The 18,411-nt window shown below is 44.3% G+C and overlaps 1 protein-coding gene across 1 annotated transcript; it reads right to left on the bottom strand.

Moving 5' to 3' along the window:
* Positions 1-71: 71 nt before the first annotated feature.
* Positions 72-6,423, bottom strand: LOC122396256 (ras-related and estrogen-regulated growth inhibitor). Its single transcript, XM_043394478.1, has 4 exons — positions 6,285-6,423; positions 3,019-3,241; positions 2,251-2,437; positions 72-1,307 (listed from the first exon to the last, which is right to left on the bottom strand). Exons 1-4 carry the CDS (start codon positions 6,421-6,423, stop codon positions 1,125-1,127), a joined length of 732 nt encoding a protein of 243 aa, XP_043250413.1. The 3' UTR covers positions 72-1,124.
* Positions 6,424-18,411: the final 11,988 nt, after the last annotated feature.

Below are 18,411 nucleotides of genomic sequence, written 5' to 3'. Positions count from 1 at the left end.
TAAATATATCATATAAACTGCATATCTGATCCCATTTTTTTTCCACGTTCCACGTGTGTCATTTTGTGGACGGACAAAAATATTTACTACCAATGTTTTGTTCAAATAAAATTGACTTTTTCGTTATACTATTTTTCGTCGGTACTAATCGGAAAATTTCTGCTTCGGATTGTGTTTGCGTCAACTCTGCACTCGGCTGTCACGCCAGATGCAACCACGTGACCTCAGAGATGCCAGACGGTGCACCAGGGACACCTCATACCACTTTCTCACACTATGCCAGATCACGCGTACGTGAGCTCGTACAGTTTCGGAGAGTCGACAAAGACAAACTGACACATGCCCTCTTTCTCGATTCTCCGAAGCTGCCCGAAGTGATTTCGGACCGTCCCGTGGGAATCGAGAGAGACAGCCTCACATTTGCTTTCTCGCTCTTGAACAATTGAAATTCTTTTTTCCACGTGGGGAAATCCTCGTGGACACTCCGTGGCCCCTAAATAAGGGGCAGAAAACGGGAATTCTTTTGCGAGTCACACTGTAAACTTTCGGGGAACTTATCGATCGTTTTCTGCAACGATCGGCACGTCAACTGTTCGTACGACGTAATAACTTCCTCGATTATAAATATTTTATTACAGCATAACATTGTATAATATTATTTTGTTTTTATCGTTCGAGCATTGCCTATCTGTACGACTATTTTATAATTTGCTAAATAAGATAAGTAATATAAGCAATGTATTTATACTTCTCGAGGATAGCGACATTATATTCTATAATATAGTAAAGACTCATAAGCAATTTATGCTTGAGGAACTTCCTCCTACAGTCGTTACACTGTGATGAGTAATATATTAATATAAATAGACGCTTAAATTATCCATTTTTTTCCTTAAATAATCTTTCACATTCAATGAGTAAACAGTTAAATTGATATCAGTAAAAGCAATTTGATTAAAACGTAACAAAAATTTTCGTTCTCATTCCCTTTGCATCGTAAGGTGGTTAACCTCAAAATTCCCTATTTTCGTGGTATTTTCTCACGAGCTAAGTGGGACAGCGACTCGATAAAGAAAACAAAAAAAACGCGTTTTCGTAACCAAAAGTCGTTGATCCTCGGGCGATCAGTGTATCGTCCCACGTACGGAGATGCTGAATCGTCTTTTGAGGGGGACGGGCGAGGGGCGACGAAGAGCGTTCAGCGTGCCGTCCGTGGATGCCCTCACCCTGAAGAAACTCGTCTGCTGGCCAGAATTGCCCGGCAATTCCGTCAACAATTTGAAGATGTCGGTGAAAACGGCCATGACCTGTCGAATAAAAATAATCGGGCCAGTTTCTGCTATCGTTACATAACCTCGCGAGATTATCTATTCAGCCACTATGAGCTGAGTATTTTTCTCACAGGCTACGTTAAAATCGCTCCGGGCATTATCACTCGTGCCGTTTTCTCGTTCGAACCCCCGACAAGTATTCGCAGCACGTGGTACGACGATCGTCATTAACGCGACCCTTCCATCCTCCGTGAACCCTCCCTTCTAAACTTCGCGCGAGCGATCGCCAACGGGCAGCGCGGGCTCGTTATGCCGCTATAACGCGTGCACGTACAACACTGGGGACAAATCGTTCGTACACTATTCACGGAGGCTCGAATCGTGTGGATTGCAAAGGGATTGGACGACGACGGCGGATAGAAAATGACGAGTCGACGGGGAGGGAGTGCTCGGTGCAGAACGTCGCTGATAGCTCCGACCGGCAAAATTCGTCCGCGGGACGGTTAATTAATTGTGAAACAAATTTTTAATTACGGACACATTACGGTACTGATAACGACGGATCGTGTATCGATGTACTCGTGGGTATCGCGCGTCCCCGCGTCGCGATACAGATTTTGTTTACGACTTCACGATCACGCGTAAACGCCATGACCGCGCTCACGGAGGAGTAAACACTCCGTTTAGAAAAATAACGCCGACGGGGCGATTGAAGGCGAACCGACCGACGATTCCCGGACGATTCGCGAAATCCGATTTCCCCCTCCGTTTCCGCGATCCCGGGATGCAGACGGAGAAATTACAGAAAAGCTTCGCGACCACGAGGTCTTAGATTACTACCGGTCGCGGAGATACCAGAAAGTTTCGGGGACATTCGGGACCGATGACGCGTCGCTGCGTCATCTTCCAATATTTGAGGTCATTCGGGGCTACGTCAACCGTCGACGTTCGGGGAGGTGCGACACGCTGAAACGGTTACCTGTTCGACGGACTCCCTGACGGAGATCTCGTGGAACGCGTGAGCCTCGATCTCCTCGGCCCTTTGACGCCCTTCCGACGTGGAGACCACCCTTTCGCCCGGGGTGTACGACAGGTCCGATTTGTTCGCTATTAGGATCACCACCGGTGGTACTTTCCTGGTTTTCCTCGCGTGGGACACCAGAAATCTGAAGCAAACACCACCAGCCGTGTGAATTGGGGTCCTTGCGCTTGCAAACACGGCTTTAGACGCGCGTTGTGCATTGTACGACCGACCAAGGTCATCGAGAGCGTTCCCCCCCACTCTCTCGTATAGAATTTCTTTCTTATTCGGTAGAATAAATTGGCGCAGAGCGGAAAGAGGGTCTATCCAAGGCAGTGGGGGGTTGGTAGTGACCTTGAGTGGCCAATTGATTCTACCCAGACCCACAGTCAAAACACCGAAGTAGACTGGTTGTCGTAGATAGTATCCGTGGTTATCAATAGCCAGCTCGTACCGTCACACTTGACATCCACGAGCCTGAGATACTAAATATGGCTTATCTCGATAATGAATGGACATAGACCCACAGGGTGTATGACCTTTTGGGTACGGAATCACTTGTGAACCAAGCTGGAAAAGTTTCTCGACGCCTCGTGAGACACCTCGTAACCCCGCTGTGCTTCCCTCCTCTTTCGAACGATCCAAAAATATCTTTTTGCGAAAGAGCTGAACGAAGATCGAGCGAAATGTTGTACAATTCACCTAAATAATTCTTAATCCCCTCACCGTAGGCGAGAAGTCTCGTCGAAGCTGACCCGGTCCGACACAGAGTAAATGAGGATTATAGCGTCCGCCAATCGAAGTTTGAATTCTGTTGGGGGCGGCAGGAATCCTGGCGGGTCGGTTAGCTCCCACGAGGCGTCCAGGAAGCTGTCCACCTTGTAAATCCTCTCGGTGGAGCCGTCGTACTCGCCGATGAAACGTTTCGTCGCGAACCGTACGGCCAGGGCTGAAAATAGTCCACGATTTCTTATTATTAACAATCTTTCACGCGTGTACGTGAACTGTAAAGATTGCCCTCCCCGCTCCCCCGGAGCAGCGTACACGATCCGAGAGGAATCTATTTTTTTTACCACCATAAAGTACGTTTTCACGATAGTAGTGCTATTAATTGTTTACGCGATACGAAATCTTGACCAATAGAGATAACCTTTTCTAAAAATTCTAACCGCTGAACCTGAATTCCAACCAGGTCAATCTCTCCAGCTCCCCGCCGTGGCTAGTCCTTGTACAGTACCACAGTTTAGCACAATACTGTCAGCGTGTGTGTTTACAACTAACGATGCCATCGAAACGGAACGATTTAGGGTTGATAACGAAACCCAGAAAGTGCAATAAAAATAAAAGACGTGGGTATTGGAAATACTAAAGTTATCAGTATTAAAAACGTTTCCGTCTTCTTTGAAACTTCCATCTCTGAGTAATGTTAATTACGTGAGAAAAATCAGGTATTAATCATTACACGATGTGATTCATACGCGTTGATCAATAGCGAAGCACGAATGTGGGGAATTGTAGAGGTGTTGGCGTAACTGTGAAATTTTTCTTGGGGGACGATTCTTTGTTTCAAGGGGAATGAAAATGTCCTTTGCCGTTTTGTAATCTGATGCCCCGTTATCGAGATATAGGCAGGTAAAGTACTTACGCGCGTGGACGCCCGTGGACACGTGTCTCGTGTGTGGGAATGCGTGTATGCGCGCGGCGCACGATCAGCTGACTATGATATAAATAGCACGTACCAGGAATCGCGTCAGTAACATTTACCTGCTCGTATCTCGATAACGAGACCACGGATTGCAAAATGGAAAAGGATCTTTCGATTTCTATTGGCGCAACGAGTCGATTCTAAACAGTGTGATAACAAAATAAAAATGAATATAATAGCTGTTAAACTTCTATAGTAATTTCTAAGGCTAATCGATATTACGATAATTTAAGTAAAATGTAATTCGTGGAAAATGGTGGAGACTTTAAGTCATCGATTTGCTGAGTTTGAATCTACCCAGGAAATCTGTAGAAATATGACCATATTTATCAAGCTTTTTTTTTTATAGAAAACGATTATGTGTAGGATTGCTAGTTTGCAATTAACGTTATAATGAGCTGTTAATAGCCATGCTTGGCTGATCATATCGCTCTCACGCCATATTATTTGATCGAAGTCTACGAATGGAATCAGCTAATCTCACAACTTCAATGGCGCTATTTATACTTTTAAATGGGTTTTACTGACCACGTGCATAGTAATTTTAGCAAAGGTTACTTTGCAATGTCTTATATATAAATATGCAAATCTAATATAGAAAATAAATTCTTAAAAATTGGATTTAACAAAAATATAGTTAATAGTTAGGTAAACGATACAACAAATTAAATATAAAGAGACATTCCTCCGGCCACAAAGTGGTACATCCGCTAAAGCCGACCTTTATCTATCAAATGTGCTTCTTTAAAAGATATATAAATCTCTCTCGGATTACTCAAGACCAATCTTTTCTGAATATGTACTCTGGACCTATTCCCGAATATTATTTTCCTTATCTCGTCATTACGGTAGAGACTTTCTATTAATGACTTCGTTCTTTCTAATAATTGTCTGCCATATTTAGGATTTTGAGTCGACGTCATTGCGTGGTCGTTTTGCGTCCGCTGTAAGAAGTATTGATTTCCTCCAAAACATTTCTAATACACGTTCTCCAAAGCCAGAATTCGGATGTTCCCGTTGTTTATTTTTTAAGACAGAAAGAAATGGTATTATTTTCGTCTTCTTATCTTAAATATAAAATCATTGAAGTAAAAAAAGAAAAAGTAAACAGTTCTTTTAGTTTAGAGAATGGTGGTTTTACTGTATTTAAAAATAGCCTCCACCGGATTCCATGATCCAAGTGTCGTTATTGATTAGATATTCAGCGTCATCCCTGTTCTAAGTAATTGACAGCGCAACACCAGCTACTACAGAGCATTCCATCCTTGGCCATATTTAGACTTCACACCCCCCGTCGCTGTTTTCTTCGTCGCTTTTCCGTGTCACCTTCACTTTCTCTGACCGCGACCCTTACCCTATTCTCTTTTCATGCGCCACAATGTATCGAATTTCAGATCCTTCCCTCAAAGGGGTTAATATACATCAAAATATTGATGTACCTTAATTTAATATGTAAATCTTCTGATCAGCATGTATAATAAACATCTAGGAACAGCTCAACAAATTAAGATCCCTGGACTCCACTTTTTAAGAGTGTCACTTGTTGACTACACTATAATCTCAAGCAATAGTTTCATAGCTACTCCTTTAGTATGATCAGGATAAGCATAAGGATCTTATTAAATGTGAGTTATACCAGTTGGTTTCGTTTTTTACTTATTCAGACAAACACTATGATCCTCAGAAAGCTAAGTGTCTTATATATGCCCCAATACCACCCATCCACCAGGTAAATTTGTATTACCGATTAGATACTGGTATAGATTTCTAGACCTAACTGAAGAATCTAACAATAAAATACAGACATAAATTTGGTTCTAATCCAAATTTAGAAATCCCATAATCAGTTATTTCCCAATCAAATACAGATACAGACTTGCCAGCCCATATGGAACATCCTTATCCAACAGATCAGTTACTCTATCGTTCAAACAGGGGTGTAGAACTTCTACCAACCACCTGACCATTCTTCCTGTATTCAAACTCCATAATTATTCCACCTATAACCTTCTCCTTCTCTTTCGTCTGAAAGATGTGATCGTTTCCTCTGAAACGAGCGTTAATCTTTGGGCCAATCATTAGAACATCCTCATCTAACAGATCACTTGCTCTTCCAATCAAGTAGGAGTCTAGAACTTCAACTCACATCTTAAAGTATCTTCAGGCAAGTAACCAGGTGATATTAAAACTCGAATAGTGACAGTGATTAGAAAACCTCTGATATTATACCTAATGTAGGCATCTATACCTAACGCAGGTTCAGACACTTTTGGTAGAAGTCTCTTACCAGTTTTGCCAACGCCCTGATGGCCCAGCAGGATCACCTTGATGATCCTCGGCTCCTTGCTGGTGAGGCCCAGGTTCCACGCGATCGGTGGACTGATTCTTTTCTTCAGCGAAGCCGCTGGCGGACTGAACCTCTCCATGACTTGACGGTCACTGTTTTCCCTCCGGGGCGTCTCATCGATTATGAACCCTCTCTTGAGCTCGATAATACTCAATAGACGCATTACTACGCACGCATCCTTCAAGCATCCCCTTTACGTCGACGAACCGTGCTCGGTAAACAAACCGATCGATGACGTTTTGTCATTTTCATGGCTCTCGCCCCGAACCCGATACTTTTAGACGCGCAAGACGTCAATGATTTATTGTTTGTAGACTGTGAGGTGCTCCACAGCATATTTGTTTACCGGCAAAATAGATCGATTCCTTTATACTTTCTCGGGAATTAATCAAATTTTGTATGCGTAGGTATATGTGTATGCATGTATGCTGGCCTCTATTTTCATTTGTAACCCGGGAATGGTTTGTTAGAAAACTGTATAATTTCATTGGGATTCCTGTGTGGAAGAGTAATTACAAAATTTCTTGTGTATGCGCTTGTGCAATCTTCCACACACTTTTATGCATTCTTACAAATTCAATCGTCAACGCGTCGACATCCAACTCGGAACACCTCCCTTGACGATTTTCAGTGCAAGACAAACAGCTTGAAACCAGGGCAAACTGTTTCAAACCGGTACAAACCGCTTCCAACCGAGTCAAACAGTTTCGAACGAACATCTGATTGAAAAGATACGAAACGGTTTGAAACGGTCGCAGGCAGTCGTGCACCGTTGCATCACGTGGATTCCTGGGTGTCAGACGTTCCAGCGCTGGCGCCAGGAACGCGGACCGCGAAAGGTCGTTACACGTCCTAATCACGACGCTTCGTATCAGTGTCGGTAGGTCAGACTTTTAATAGCCGTTTCGCAATTCGCTGGCCGTAGTCCTGGGATGGAATAAAACCGGGCGTCGCGGCACCGCGGGCGTCTCGCGGTCCCCGCAAGGACCTGGACGGCACGCGACGTCGACGAGATCGTTTGTTAACTTTTATGTAAGAGCGGAGACGCGAGCGGTTCTTTTATCGAGCCGTTACGCGTCGCACTTTGAGTGCGCCGTTCGCAGATACACGACGTGTGTGAGTCACGCGTGGCGCTTCTGAGATTTCCCCCCGTGGTTCGACGCACTTTTCGCCGATGGAAATTCAATCGTCGACAGGGCCGCGAGCGCGAGCGTCTCCCGGCTGGCCGATAACGGGGCGATAAGTTATTAGCAACAGGCATCGATTTCAATTAAGTTGTCCGGGGGTCTACGCGGGCGGTGCCTCGCTTTTTGCACGAAAGTTAGGGATACAAGCGAATCCATCGTGTTACGACGCTATCTCCCCATTGTATCGCAAAGCTGTGACGATCTGTCAGGCCCCTAACTAGTTTGCGGATGTTTATTGGAATTTTTATCGTGCCACAGAGTCCACAGTTAGCGACACAGAAACTAAGGAGTTTGTGGGAAAATACCTGAACCATTTGGGCGGCAGGATACGTTGATAAATGATCTTATAAATAAATCATTGTTCGGTCGGAGTCTCGTTTCGTAGCGATAAAAGCGTCAGTGTGATCTGATAGGTTCTTGACGCTGCAAGATATCGTCTCGAGGAACGTGACACGTATACTTAAGAATGAAATTCAGACGGATAAATATAATCCGTTCGCAGTATTAATTCTTCGCGAAAGGGTTAACGAATGACAAACTGTGCACGAGGAGTGTAGATATCGAGCTATTGTACACCGGATCAAGTATTCTTCCAACGGAATACTGATATGGAGCATCGTCCAATTGGTCAGGTCGTGTCCCAATTATGTGCAGGGGGCTCCTACCGATCACCTGATCGGCTAGTGACACGTGATCTCAAATGGCGATGGCTGGTCACGTGATCTACATTAAGCACCAGCACACTTCCGCGGCCTCTTGCAGACTCGGTGTCCGTGCGGAGTATTTTTATTTTTGTTCAATATCGTCGCTGTCTTATCACGGTCTGGCTGTGACTTTCGTCCTCAAAAACATTCCAAAAGATACAACCAGAACGCCTCTGTCCGGTTAATCGGGTGTAACAAATCTAGCACAAACGTAGAATTCGTCTATCCAGCCGATTGGTCATTGTTTAACCAAATGTAGAATTGACAAACAGCCTAGATACTTCATTGATAGACCTGGGTACCATACAGGTATAGAGTTGTTTTTTTTTACTGGGAAACCACTTTTCTAATTAAATATGGATACGGAACATCCTCTCGTATCCAATTAGTCGTTTTGTTAAGTAGCTTCAGTTGAGCAGGTCAGCCAGTCATATCAAGAAGACTTAGAACTTGTACCATCCAGTTTATTAAGTATATTTGACTGAACAATTGTCTGAAAGATTCTCACATAGCAGTAGTATCACCCAGGTGGTCAACTATTTATCCCCACCAAATGAGGACATAGAACATGTTCTTTAACGGAGAACTTCCACTCTCTCGTTCATCATACATCCCAACCTCTAGCTTCTTCCTCCAATCTGGCCTCCTCGCGTCATTCATGCAATCATCAAGAAATGCATAGCTCCATAAATCTCTGGCACCGTTTCATCCCGAAAAGGATACCCTGTCATCCAGTTCCACGAGTGGTCGTTACAGCGTAGCGAGACTCTGTTTTCGAGTTGTCGCGAATCTATCTCGGGATCGGACTCGTCACCGAAAGTCCGATTTCCAGGAATTCCTGGTCGGTTTCGTCTAAACGCGCCCGTGTTTCCTGGTATATCCAGCTGGCCATTGATAATCTAAATATAGACGCCACGAAGTCGGCCGTGTAGGAGGAAAGCGTGCCGCTCCCCGGTGACCTCATGAGAGTTCCGCGAGGTTATCGGCGTGTAACTCGCGGCCCTTATCGGTTATCGTCGCCCCCGCCAAGCCGCGACAGCCGAAAAAATGTGCCTGCCAGTTTCGCCGGCCGATTAATGGATAAATCGATGATTGTCCATCTCCAAGGGATCGACCCCCGAACGAGCTCGCCCCTGGTCGGATAAGATAACAAGGAATTCCCTAATAGATCGATTCGGCGAGGGGGAGAACAAAAAATAACTGTCGCTGCATCGTAAACAAATCGAGACAGAGCGGGAAGGGTTGTCGAATTTTGTTTTCGATCCGTGCACGAGGCCTGCTGCTGATATCGGCCAAGAACTATGGATCTATTTGTAATCGACGACTTCAGCTCCCCTCCCAGCCTCGAGGAAAGGATTCTCGAGATAATGAGGCGCCGTCTGACGAAGGTTAGGTATATTGGTTTCAAACTATCAGAATACGGTCTATTCGTAAAACCAGGGATATTATTATCAACCCCTTGGTCGTTTCAAAGGGTTTTATAGGCTTGCAATTTTTTAGATTATTTCGATTTTATGCGAGCAGACGGACTAAATAATTGTGTTGCTATTATAGACCCCGAAAGCACCGGAAATGCAACGGCGAAGCACTTTATGAGGGCGGCGCGACGCCTTTGTGCATGATCGTAAATGAGATTTACAACACCGTAAATTTAGATGAAAGAAGACTGGATATCTGGGGAAAAATGTTCTAAAATTATCCGGAGGAATATCGTAATCGGGCCCAGAAGTTTCGTACGGCGTCGAACGGGACGCGACATATCTCAGAAATCTACGATACGTTGCATAAACGACATAACGGAAGCTGCTCGGGGCGAGAGAACGAGAATATTCATTCGGCCAAGATAAAAATACTAATCTTAACGCCCATCAACGTTTTCACAACACGATTTTACTGTCCCTTCGGGGTTTTCGTGCCGGGGAGGTTAAATCTGCCGCGCATGCGCGAGAAATATGCGCAGAAAATTTCGACAAATTCCTGCGCCCAGTGTCCTTGCAATTCTACACGATTTTTTTGCAAATCTCTTTCTGTAATTCCCTTTATATTAAACGTAATTAATTCTTCCAAATATTCTAATGATTTTTGGATCCTGCTTTATCTAGTTATAGCGAACGAGATCACGACCAGTTGATGCATCGATGACTCATCGTTTGTTTCGACGATCGAGATTTTTGCGGTAAAAAGCTGATTGTGCGTGGCACACAAGGCTAAATTAGTTACTTGCTCGATAGCTCTTTATCGATACCGCGAATCGCTACAGAATACGTCTCCAAAACGTTCGACAGCAATGCCCTAACACTTACGAGACTCGTCTATGGTTATACGATTTACTTATAGTTGTATTATAGTGGCTGGTCCCCGAATATGGCGAAAGCAATTTTTTTAACCTGAAAATGTCGTGTTAACCTAGATACATCACCAAGTCTTTGAAACTCGACTTATTTTCGTAAACATCGAAACTTAATAACACTTAAGTTCGAAGTTAGGTTAGAGATTAGATCCCCCATCGTGAAGTCAACAAAAGAATAACGATGAGGAGACCTAATTTAAAACCTAAAGGGGTCCACATACTCTTCAATCATCGTATCAAAAATATAACTAACACTTGCAACGTCTCGTTCTTTTTATCGTCGTCTACGAAGGACTTATAGTGTGACTCAGCACCAAGAGATAGCCTGTCCGTTCGGAATAAGAGAGTTAGGATGCCGAACGTTGGCTCCAGCTTAGAAGCGGCCAATGTTGTTCGCGGAAACAGCCAGCCATAGATCGGGCGATACAACGTCGCACTCTCTACCCCGGAATATTCTCCGTGACCTGACACGATTCCACACGATAGGAAAGGATTGTTGACCAGGCTGGTGCAATCCGCGAGCCGCGAAGGAAACTGGTCGATGTCTATTAATAAACGTTCGCCTCGTAAAAAACCTATTACCCGACCGGGAATAATTGCCACAATAAAGATTGTCGTTTCAATTATAACGCGGGACCATTAGGGCGCCGTTAACACCACATCGTCCTTTTTTCATCTCTTTTCAATTGATTGACCTCTGAACCAACGTGAACGTCCAAGATAGCGCGACCCGTTCTCTCTCTCTCTCACCCTGGCGACTCGCCACGATGTGTCATGCACCTTACTGAATATCTCTCGTGTTTGTCCGAGACGGCCACTATATATATAATAATATTGTACAGGGTACGGGGTAAAGTTTCAGTTAAATATAGAACAATAACAATGAGCGAGAGACTGGCAGCCGTAATATTCCGAATATTTAGTCGACAGCGGCGGAAAAAGCATCGCGGGACGCGATAAGATGTAACATACCAGATGGAATCGCCGCGAATGCAACGGCCACGGATAACGTCCTGTGAACGTTTTCAGTTTCCACGGTGAATATTTGTCGAATCGGTTATGTTTCCCGCCGCGCATCGCAATTGCACGCAGAACACGCATGCCACGGGGAGCAATGTTCAGGGTGTGTTGTCCACGAACGGTCGCAGATGTTGTGTAACTGTTGTTTGCCAGCCGGATCACTGTTTGGGCGCAGGCGGTCTGTTTACGGCGCTTCGGTAATTGAAGAGATCGGACTGCCTTTGGCGGCATTGAACTCCGGGGAGAAACGTGCGCGCGCTCGTGACTATACCTCGAAACCACCAGCTTAGCATCTACTCTCGACTCTTGCTGGCTAGGCCAGAGATCAATAGAAATCTGCCAACCGAGTGAACTTCCTGTCTGCTGACTCAACGCGGACGGTCGCTTAAATAAACGCACTTGAAAATTGTTTAATCTCTCTTAGTGTTGTTTAATAGCCTTAATCTGTTAGCCAAAGGGGCCAAATGACGACTGTCATCTTGCATTGGGACAGGTACAACATAAATCTGATGTAATTCTGGCTAACAACAGGTTTATCTCGTCAGTAATCCTAGTGTCTAGCTACTCAATAGCTGTACCAGACCTAGCTAAGCCATATTCCAGGACTAGGCAAAGTTCATCCCATCAGTAGATATGTAGACCTACCCCAAGCATCAAATCTTTGTTAGGAGGCCACAATGACATCTGTCATCTTATATTTGGGGCAGGTACAACATAAATCTAACGTAGTCCAGGCTGACAACAGGTCTATCTCGTCAGTAATCCTAGTATCTAGCTACTCAATAGCTGAACCATATTCCAGGTTTAGACAAGGTCCACCTCATCAGTAGATACGCCATACTATTTATTTATATGTTATTAAACATAACACGGATCTGCCACAATCAGTCGACGAAGGTTACCAGCGAAAAGGCTAAAGAAAACACTTGGAATGTTTGTCGTTTGGTATCGGGCGTTGGTCCTCGATTAATTGACCGAGTAAGAAGACGAGCGTTCACCTACGGGTGTCGTCGTCTGTTCGGGAACCAGCTAAATGCAACGTGGATGTTTTCTGACCGGTATTGCGATAAGGGAGTCGTCGACACCACCGCTTCAGTCCGTTTCATCGACACAGCCAGGTCGATCGTGGCATTTGAACTTGGACCTCGACGGCGTAAATCAGCAAAACAACCGTCTCCCGAGATTGCATCCATAATTGTATTTTTATACTCGGTCCGTGGCGCGCGTTCCCCTAGACAATTTGTATCGGACCCTATCGAGAAATTCCGCTCGGCGTTGGCGAGAGGAAGCGAACAGGGAGCACACTGTAAACAGGTAATGGAGTTTCTGAACTCTGTGGCGCTGGTCGTGTGCATGATAACGACGACGCTTCGATGATTAGATCAGGTTCCGCCTTCCGATGCATTCATTGCTATGGAAGTTTCTTGCCAGGCGCACCAGGCTTTTGGCTGGCCTTATTTTTCTGTCGTTCGTGAAATAAGCGATAATTGGTCCAGAGATAAAGCACTCGTGGAATGATAAATTGCGTTTCAGTTCCTACACCTCTGTTTCTGAAGTACTCGATAACTCGATGCTAGTCCCATCGAGATCTGTCCATTAAGACCATTATCAAAACAAATTTTATCCGTCGAGTTTCTCAAAGCTCTTGCAATTCTTGGATTTTATGGATACGTGTCATCGGACCTGAATTCCTCGCTGTAGTTCGGCGTGGCCTGGTATGACTCGAGGCCTAAAATAGAACCAACCGTCCCGTGGCAATATTTTCTTACTAGATTCGCGTGTCTGCTAATTATTACGAGCAATCACGGCGATGTCGTGTGTCAATCGGGCGGAGGAGCAAGCGTGAGCCGACTGACAACAGCGCGCTGCAGCCAGAGGTCAGGCCGCGTACATTAACGCGTGCACGGCAGGGGGGAAGGAGGCGAGCATGAACAAGGTGCATGATCAGTCAACGACAATGAGGTAAGTACGGCTAACATAGATCAGGATGATCCTCGACTGAACGCAGCGAGACCTACTTCTTTCACGTGTCGATGCTCTGTCTCTCTTGCAATCCTCGACTCCACCTCCCCTCTTCAATTCAGGAAGCCAATTCTGTCGCGTGCAGTCGAGCTGCACTCGCGAATCGAACCTCGTCGAGTCCAATTCACGCTTTCCACGAATCTAATTCGCCCCGAGTAGAGATCGCCATTAGTGAGGGCACAGGATTCTCGAGGATGAGTTACATTTGGCCCACACTGTGCGGGCCTATCAGGCTCCAATATTGACTTAAATCGACTTAGCAACCCTTCAGGATCATAGACTAGTATCCAATCCCAAGTTTTGATTTGAGATTATAATTATATCTTCGCATCTTTTGGCATTGACGAAATGTTACCTGCTGCCTAGATGGTTCAGGAGGGTACATATGCTCTATATTGTTATTCGTGAATTTTTCTTTGTACCTGATTCCTTCCATTTTGTCTGGGATAATAAATTTGAGACAATCGGTAACGTTAGCGACAACTGATTCTTCGAACTATTTACGATCGGAATGTTAACCACAGCGATTGAGTCGAGACCGCTTCGTGGAGCCTGCCGATTGGACGCCAATTATGGCGGACAGTGTCATATTGGGCCGGTGTCGGCGAAGAATTGTTCTAACACGTACATTAAGACTAATGATCCCAGTGAATTACATAGTGCTACTTTGTAATCGTCGGGCACTTCGTTGTCGCAGACTGTGACTTAATGAACTGTCGCAGCCTCGATAAATCAAATCGTTTAAAGAAGATCTCTAACTGCCTCGGGTCAAAAGAATGAAATCCTCTAGCGTTTCTTTAAAGGAGGACTTAACACGATGAGTATGGATGAGTCTCGCGATTATGATAAACTGCTTCCCGGGTTGAAAAAGTTATGGTTTGGTAATCTCATTGATACATTGTAACGCGGAACGAGTCAAGAATCAATTATGTTAGTTACCAGCTCGGCTAGACTCGACGACTTCTGGGCTACAATCACGCTTGATCATTTAACCGAGAGAGGCAATAGGTGAATTAGATCACTAAGAATTATTTTCACCAATCGCTCGTCTCGGTCCACTTCGAGGTTCCGACCCATTCGGTTAGTGTAAACCCTGCTATTAACCTGTTGAGTCTGGCCTATCGTGAATGCCGTGCGTTATACACTCGCTCCGGTTCACCGTGATTGCAGCTGCCAGCGGAGGAATGGTATTGCGATACCGTTTAACAGTGGGCATTGTTTACTATCCAATTGCACATTCGATAAAATACTTTTTGAACATTTGGAACATTTGGTTACAACGTCTATGAATGTTTAACCGATGCAAATGATAGCTCCGACTTATATTTAGAAGATTCGCCACTTTCTGAGGCTGCACGGTTCAGAAGGCGACCGTCAGCTTCGCTGAAACAACGGTTCAACGATTCAATTGCGTAGTTACACGACGATGTAACTACGCAACTACTCGGCTGGGTACCCCGGATGCACCGGTGCAATAAAATCGTAATGCACGCAATAAACGCGTGCAACGAGAACTAACCCGACCAAATTGAATATGTAGGGTAAACTTCGTATAAACGTTCGAGCAGTTGGTTCTGTTAACATGCTGCAAGCGCCGTCGCGTCGCCGTGTTGCTAAAAACGATCATGAGTCCCACGATAGTCGGCTGACCGAGCGATATCGTTTCCCGATAACGAACGGATGATCGTGACGCAGGAACCAACGCGTGGCTCCGTTCGTCGTACAACGCTTCCGTTTTTGCCGTGAGGCGCACAAGACGTGATGTCATTCGGCGCAGACAACGAGGTAGCGCGTCAACGGGAGTTCTACGTGTCGCTCTCGGTGACGCTAATCGATCGAATATGTAACACGTAGCGCGGTGTTTCCCGGAAACTATGACGGAGTCACGTTTGCACGGTGCACTCTGACCTTGAGTCTTCCACTCACCTTTAAAGGATCGTATATGTCAGAGTGTAGCCACGATCGTTGCATTCGTTTAATACCAATTCGACCTTAGACGGTTCTGGGGTTTATCACAGTATCGTCACTTCGTGGCCAGATCTTAAGGCAACGTGGGGATACTTGCCTCTTAACAGATTCAGCCATGTCAGTGAGAAGACACTACGTGACCTCGAGGCGATCACAAGTATGTGATTTATCCCCTGGTCTACTAACCCCCACAAGCTTGAATGAGACCATATTGACCCAGAGTCCTTTTAGTTCTGGTTGAGTCTATAATTTAACTGCACCATAACCAGGTCCATGACCCATGTTGGTAACCTGGGTATGTATACATCACCAAACACTGTCACGTTCATTAATATGCACAAAACATACTTCTCTTCACCTTCACTTGCTTCAACCACCAAACTTCAGGATTGGTTCACAATCAGGCACATGACCTGAGTAGAAACACGTTAACCAAACACTATCATCTTCACAAATATGTTCAACACAAAACTCAGTTTACTTCATCTCGATTTACTCCTGCCTCATTTACCACTCACTCTTTCGCACCCTGCACCGACACAAGTCGATACAGGGTCCCGGGGGCCCCACGAGGAGGTGAGATGAGTGGATTTGACCGGAGGGGGCCCACCAACTTCGCCGAAATTCTCCGCACCAGACTACCACCTAAGTAGAAACCCAGATATAGGAGAACATCAGTTTCATCGGGGTTTTCCATCTGACCAAAGTCAAAAAGTCCCACTCCAGACTCATGCCCCCATGCCCAAGTATAAATCTATTCTGAAATATGAACCATCTCTTTTGTACGTCCTTAGATTTTACGAGATGTGGTCATCATATCATGGTAACCTGACAGCAAATAGTAACACAAGTGGGATTATTGTGAATTTATCTTGCTACCGTAGTTTCTCAAATTTGCAAATTGGACGAAGCCCAACTGTTAAACTAGAACAATTTCAGAAGAGACATGTTTTATAGTTGCCTTCTATTTATAAGGCGGCCCTGAAGTAACAGACAGAAATAAAACAAAACCTTTCCTCCGCTAAAATCGGATCCTACGCACAGGATGATGTCAAACAGTTCGATTGCCACGAAGTTTATAAATATTTCATGCGATGCTTATCGCCGAACATCCGGTGCAATCGATTTCGAGACCAGATATTAGGAAAGTCGAGCGAATATCAATCGCAGAGACAGGAAGTGTTGAAATAAATAATAAAAATCTGCACTGCGTGAAAATGTTCGAGTGGTTAAGTTTAGCATAAATATTCCGGGGGAAAAAGTATCCTTTTATCGTCATATATCTGATGCAGTCTCTCGTTTCCTGTATGAATCTGCGTTACGGATACTTGCAAATTGTACTATTACGCGTATGTGAGTTCGTGTCTGTATTTAACGTAATATTCAAGGTTGCACAAGGTCAAGAATTAACATTTTTAGAAACAAATTACTTAAGTAAATAATTTTGGTATTAATGGTACACTATTGGTTACAGAATATAATAATATAAAAATTAAAAGTAAATTCGCATGTATTAGTATCGATGAAGAGATTAAATAAATAAAAAGGATGTGTACGGAACTGTGGAAACTTAATCGTTGGTCAACCGTGTTTTTAATATGTATCAGATCCTCATTACTTTTATTCGTTATCACGCGTGACCTTAAACATTGTTATGTCATGCATCGTTCCTCTTGATAACCGCTTTCACGCGACGTAAATAAAGCCACAACTTCTTGATGCGCACAATTAACACTTAGCTAACCTAATGGGGAGATCTCCCCGCTTTCAAGTAAAATTGGTTAAGCGTTAAGATCACCTTCAAATTTATTATATTCAAAAATAGACTTCAACTTTTGCATTTCTTTTAACACTGTTCACACGCTAGAAAAATCAATCGACTTAGAGTATTCCATTACAAAACCAACGCGTCTCGTTCCGGGTCTTTTATAGTCTAACTTAATTGACAGAAACGAATGCAACCGTCGATAAAATTCCTGAACCAATAGTTAACAACAACAGTAACGATCACGATGAAAATTATCGGTCAATAAATGATTTTGTTTGTTTGTGCAACATGGTCTGCCGCGCTCTAAAACTAGGCCAATCAGCTTGAAGTTTGCACAGCAACAAACGGCATTTTTCCCGATCGAATCAAGGGAAAATGCAACGGGCGCGCGGGACGATTTGCCATTGCGTTCACACGATAAAACGAGTCAATTATTATTTCCTCGTTCGTCATATCGGCTTCAGGTCGTACACGAGCCGACCTCGGACCTCGAACAACGCGTCTCGCTTCTATCTGTTACCTCCAGCAAACTCTTCCATCGAAATATCTAGGAAAATTGCTCCCTTAAATGGTAAACAACTGCGTACGAGAAAATAATATTTAAAACGTAATATTCATCCACGTTTCATATTTAGATCTCGTGACTGGTCGAGTGCCTTTTAAAATCCTTAAAAGCTATCAGTAAGTCGAATACATAAGGTTACGTTGAATTCAAAATGGCGCGAACTGGAGGGAAATTTGAATCATTCGTAGTCATATCTAGTTTTTCATCGATATTTCTAGACGAACAATCCTCTTATTGACGCTTTCGAATACTTGGATTGAAATCGAGAGAGTCACAGTTCACGCAAACGTTTATTCGAACAGAATAAAGTGATAGCGTAGTGCAAAAGTAAGCGTTTTATTAACAGAAGTAGTTCAACCGACAAGAAAAACATCTTGCATCTATTTCTTGGAATGTCAAGTGCAAGGAACAGTGGTGCAACCGTCCACTTTACGCAGTCATGCTGAGTTTTGTAATTCCGCTATGAGCAGTGGAAGAGGTCGG

This window comes from Colletes gigas, unplaced genomic scaffold (assembly GCF_013123115.1).
Source record: "Colletes gigas isolate AHSC1104 unplaced genomic scaffold, ASM1312311v1 Colletes_gigas_Sc00007, whole genome shotgun sequence".
NCBI classification, from domain to species: domain Eukaryota; kingdom Metazoa; phylum Arthropoda; class Insecta; order Hymenoptera; family Colletidae; genus Colletes; species Colletes gigas.
Note: the sequence above shows the minus strand (reverse complement) of the source record. Positions and strands in the feature narration are given on the sequence as shown.

Bases quoted from the DNA above. Each gene is read 5' to 3' on its own strand.
- LOC122396256 (XM_043394478.1), bottom strand. From the start codon at position 6,423: ATGGAGAGGTTCAGTCCGCCAGCGGCTTCGCTGAAGAAAAGAATCAGT. The intron at 3,242-6,284 runs GTAAGAGACTTC...GACTATTTTCAG, and splicing joins TCAGGGCGTTGGCAAAACTG to CCCTGGCCGTACGGTTCGCG. The intron at 1,308-2,250 runs GTAACCGTTTCA...TTTATTCGACAG, and splicing joins TCAGGGAGTCCGTCGAACAG to GTCATGGCCGTTTTCACCGA.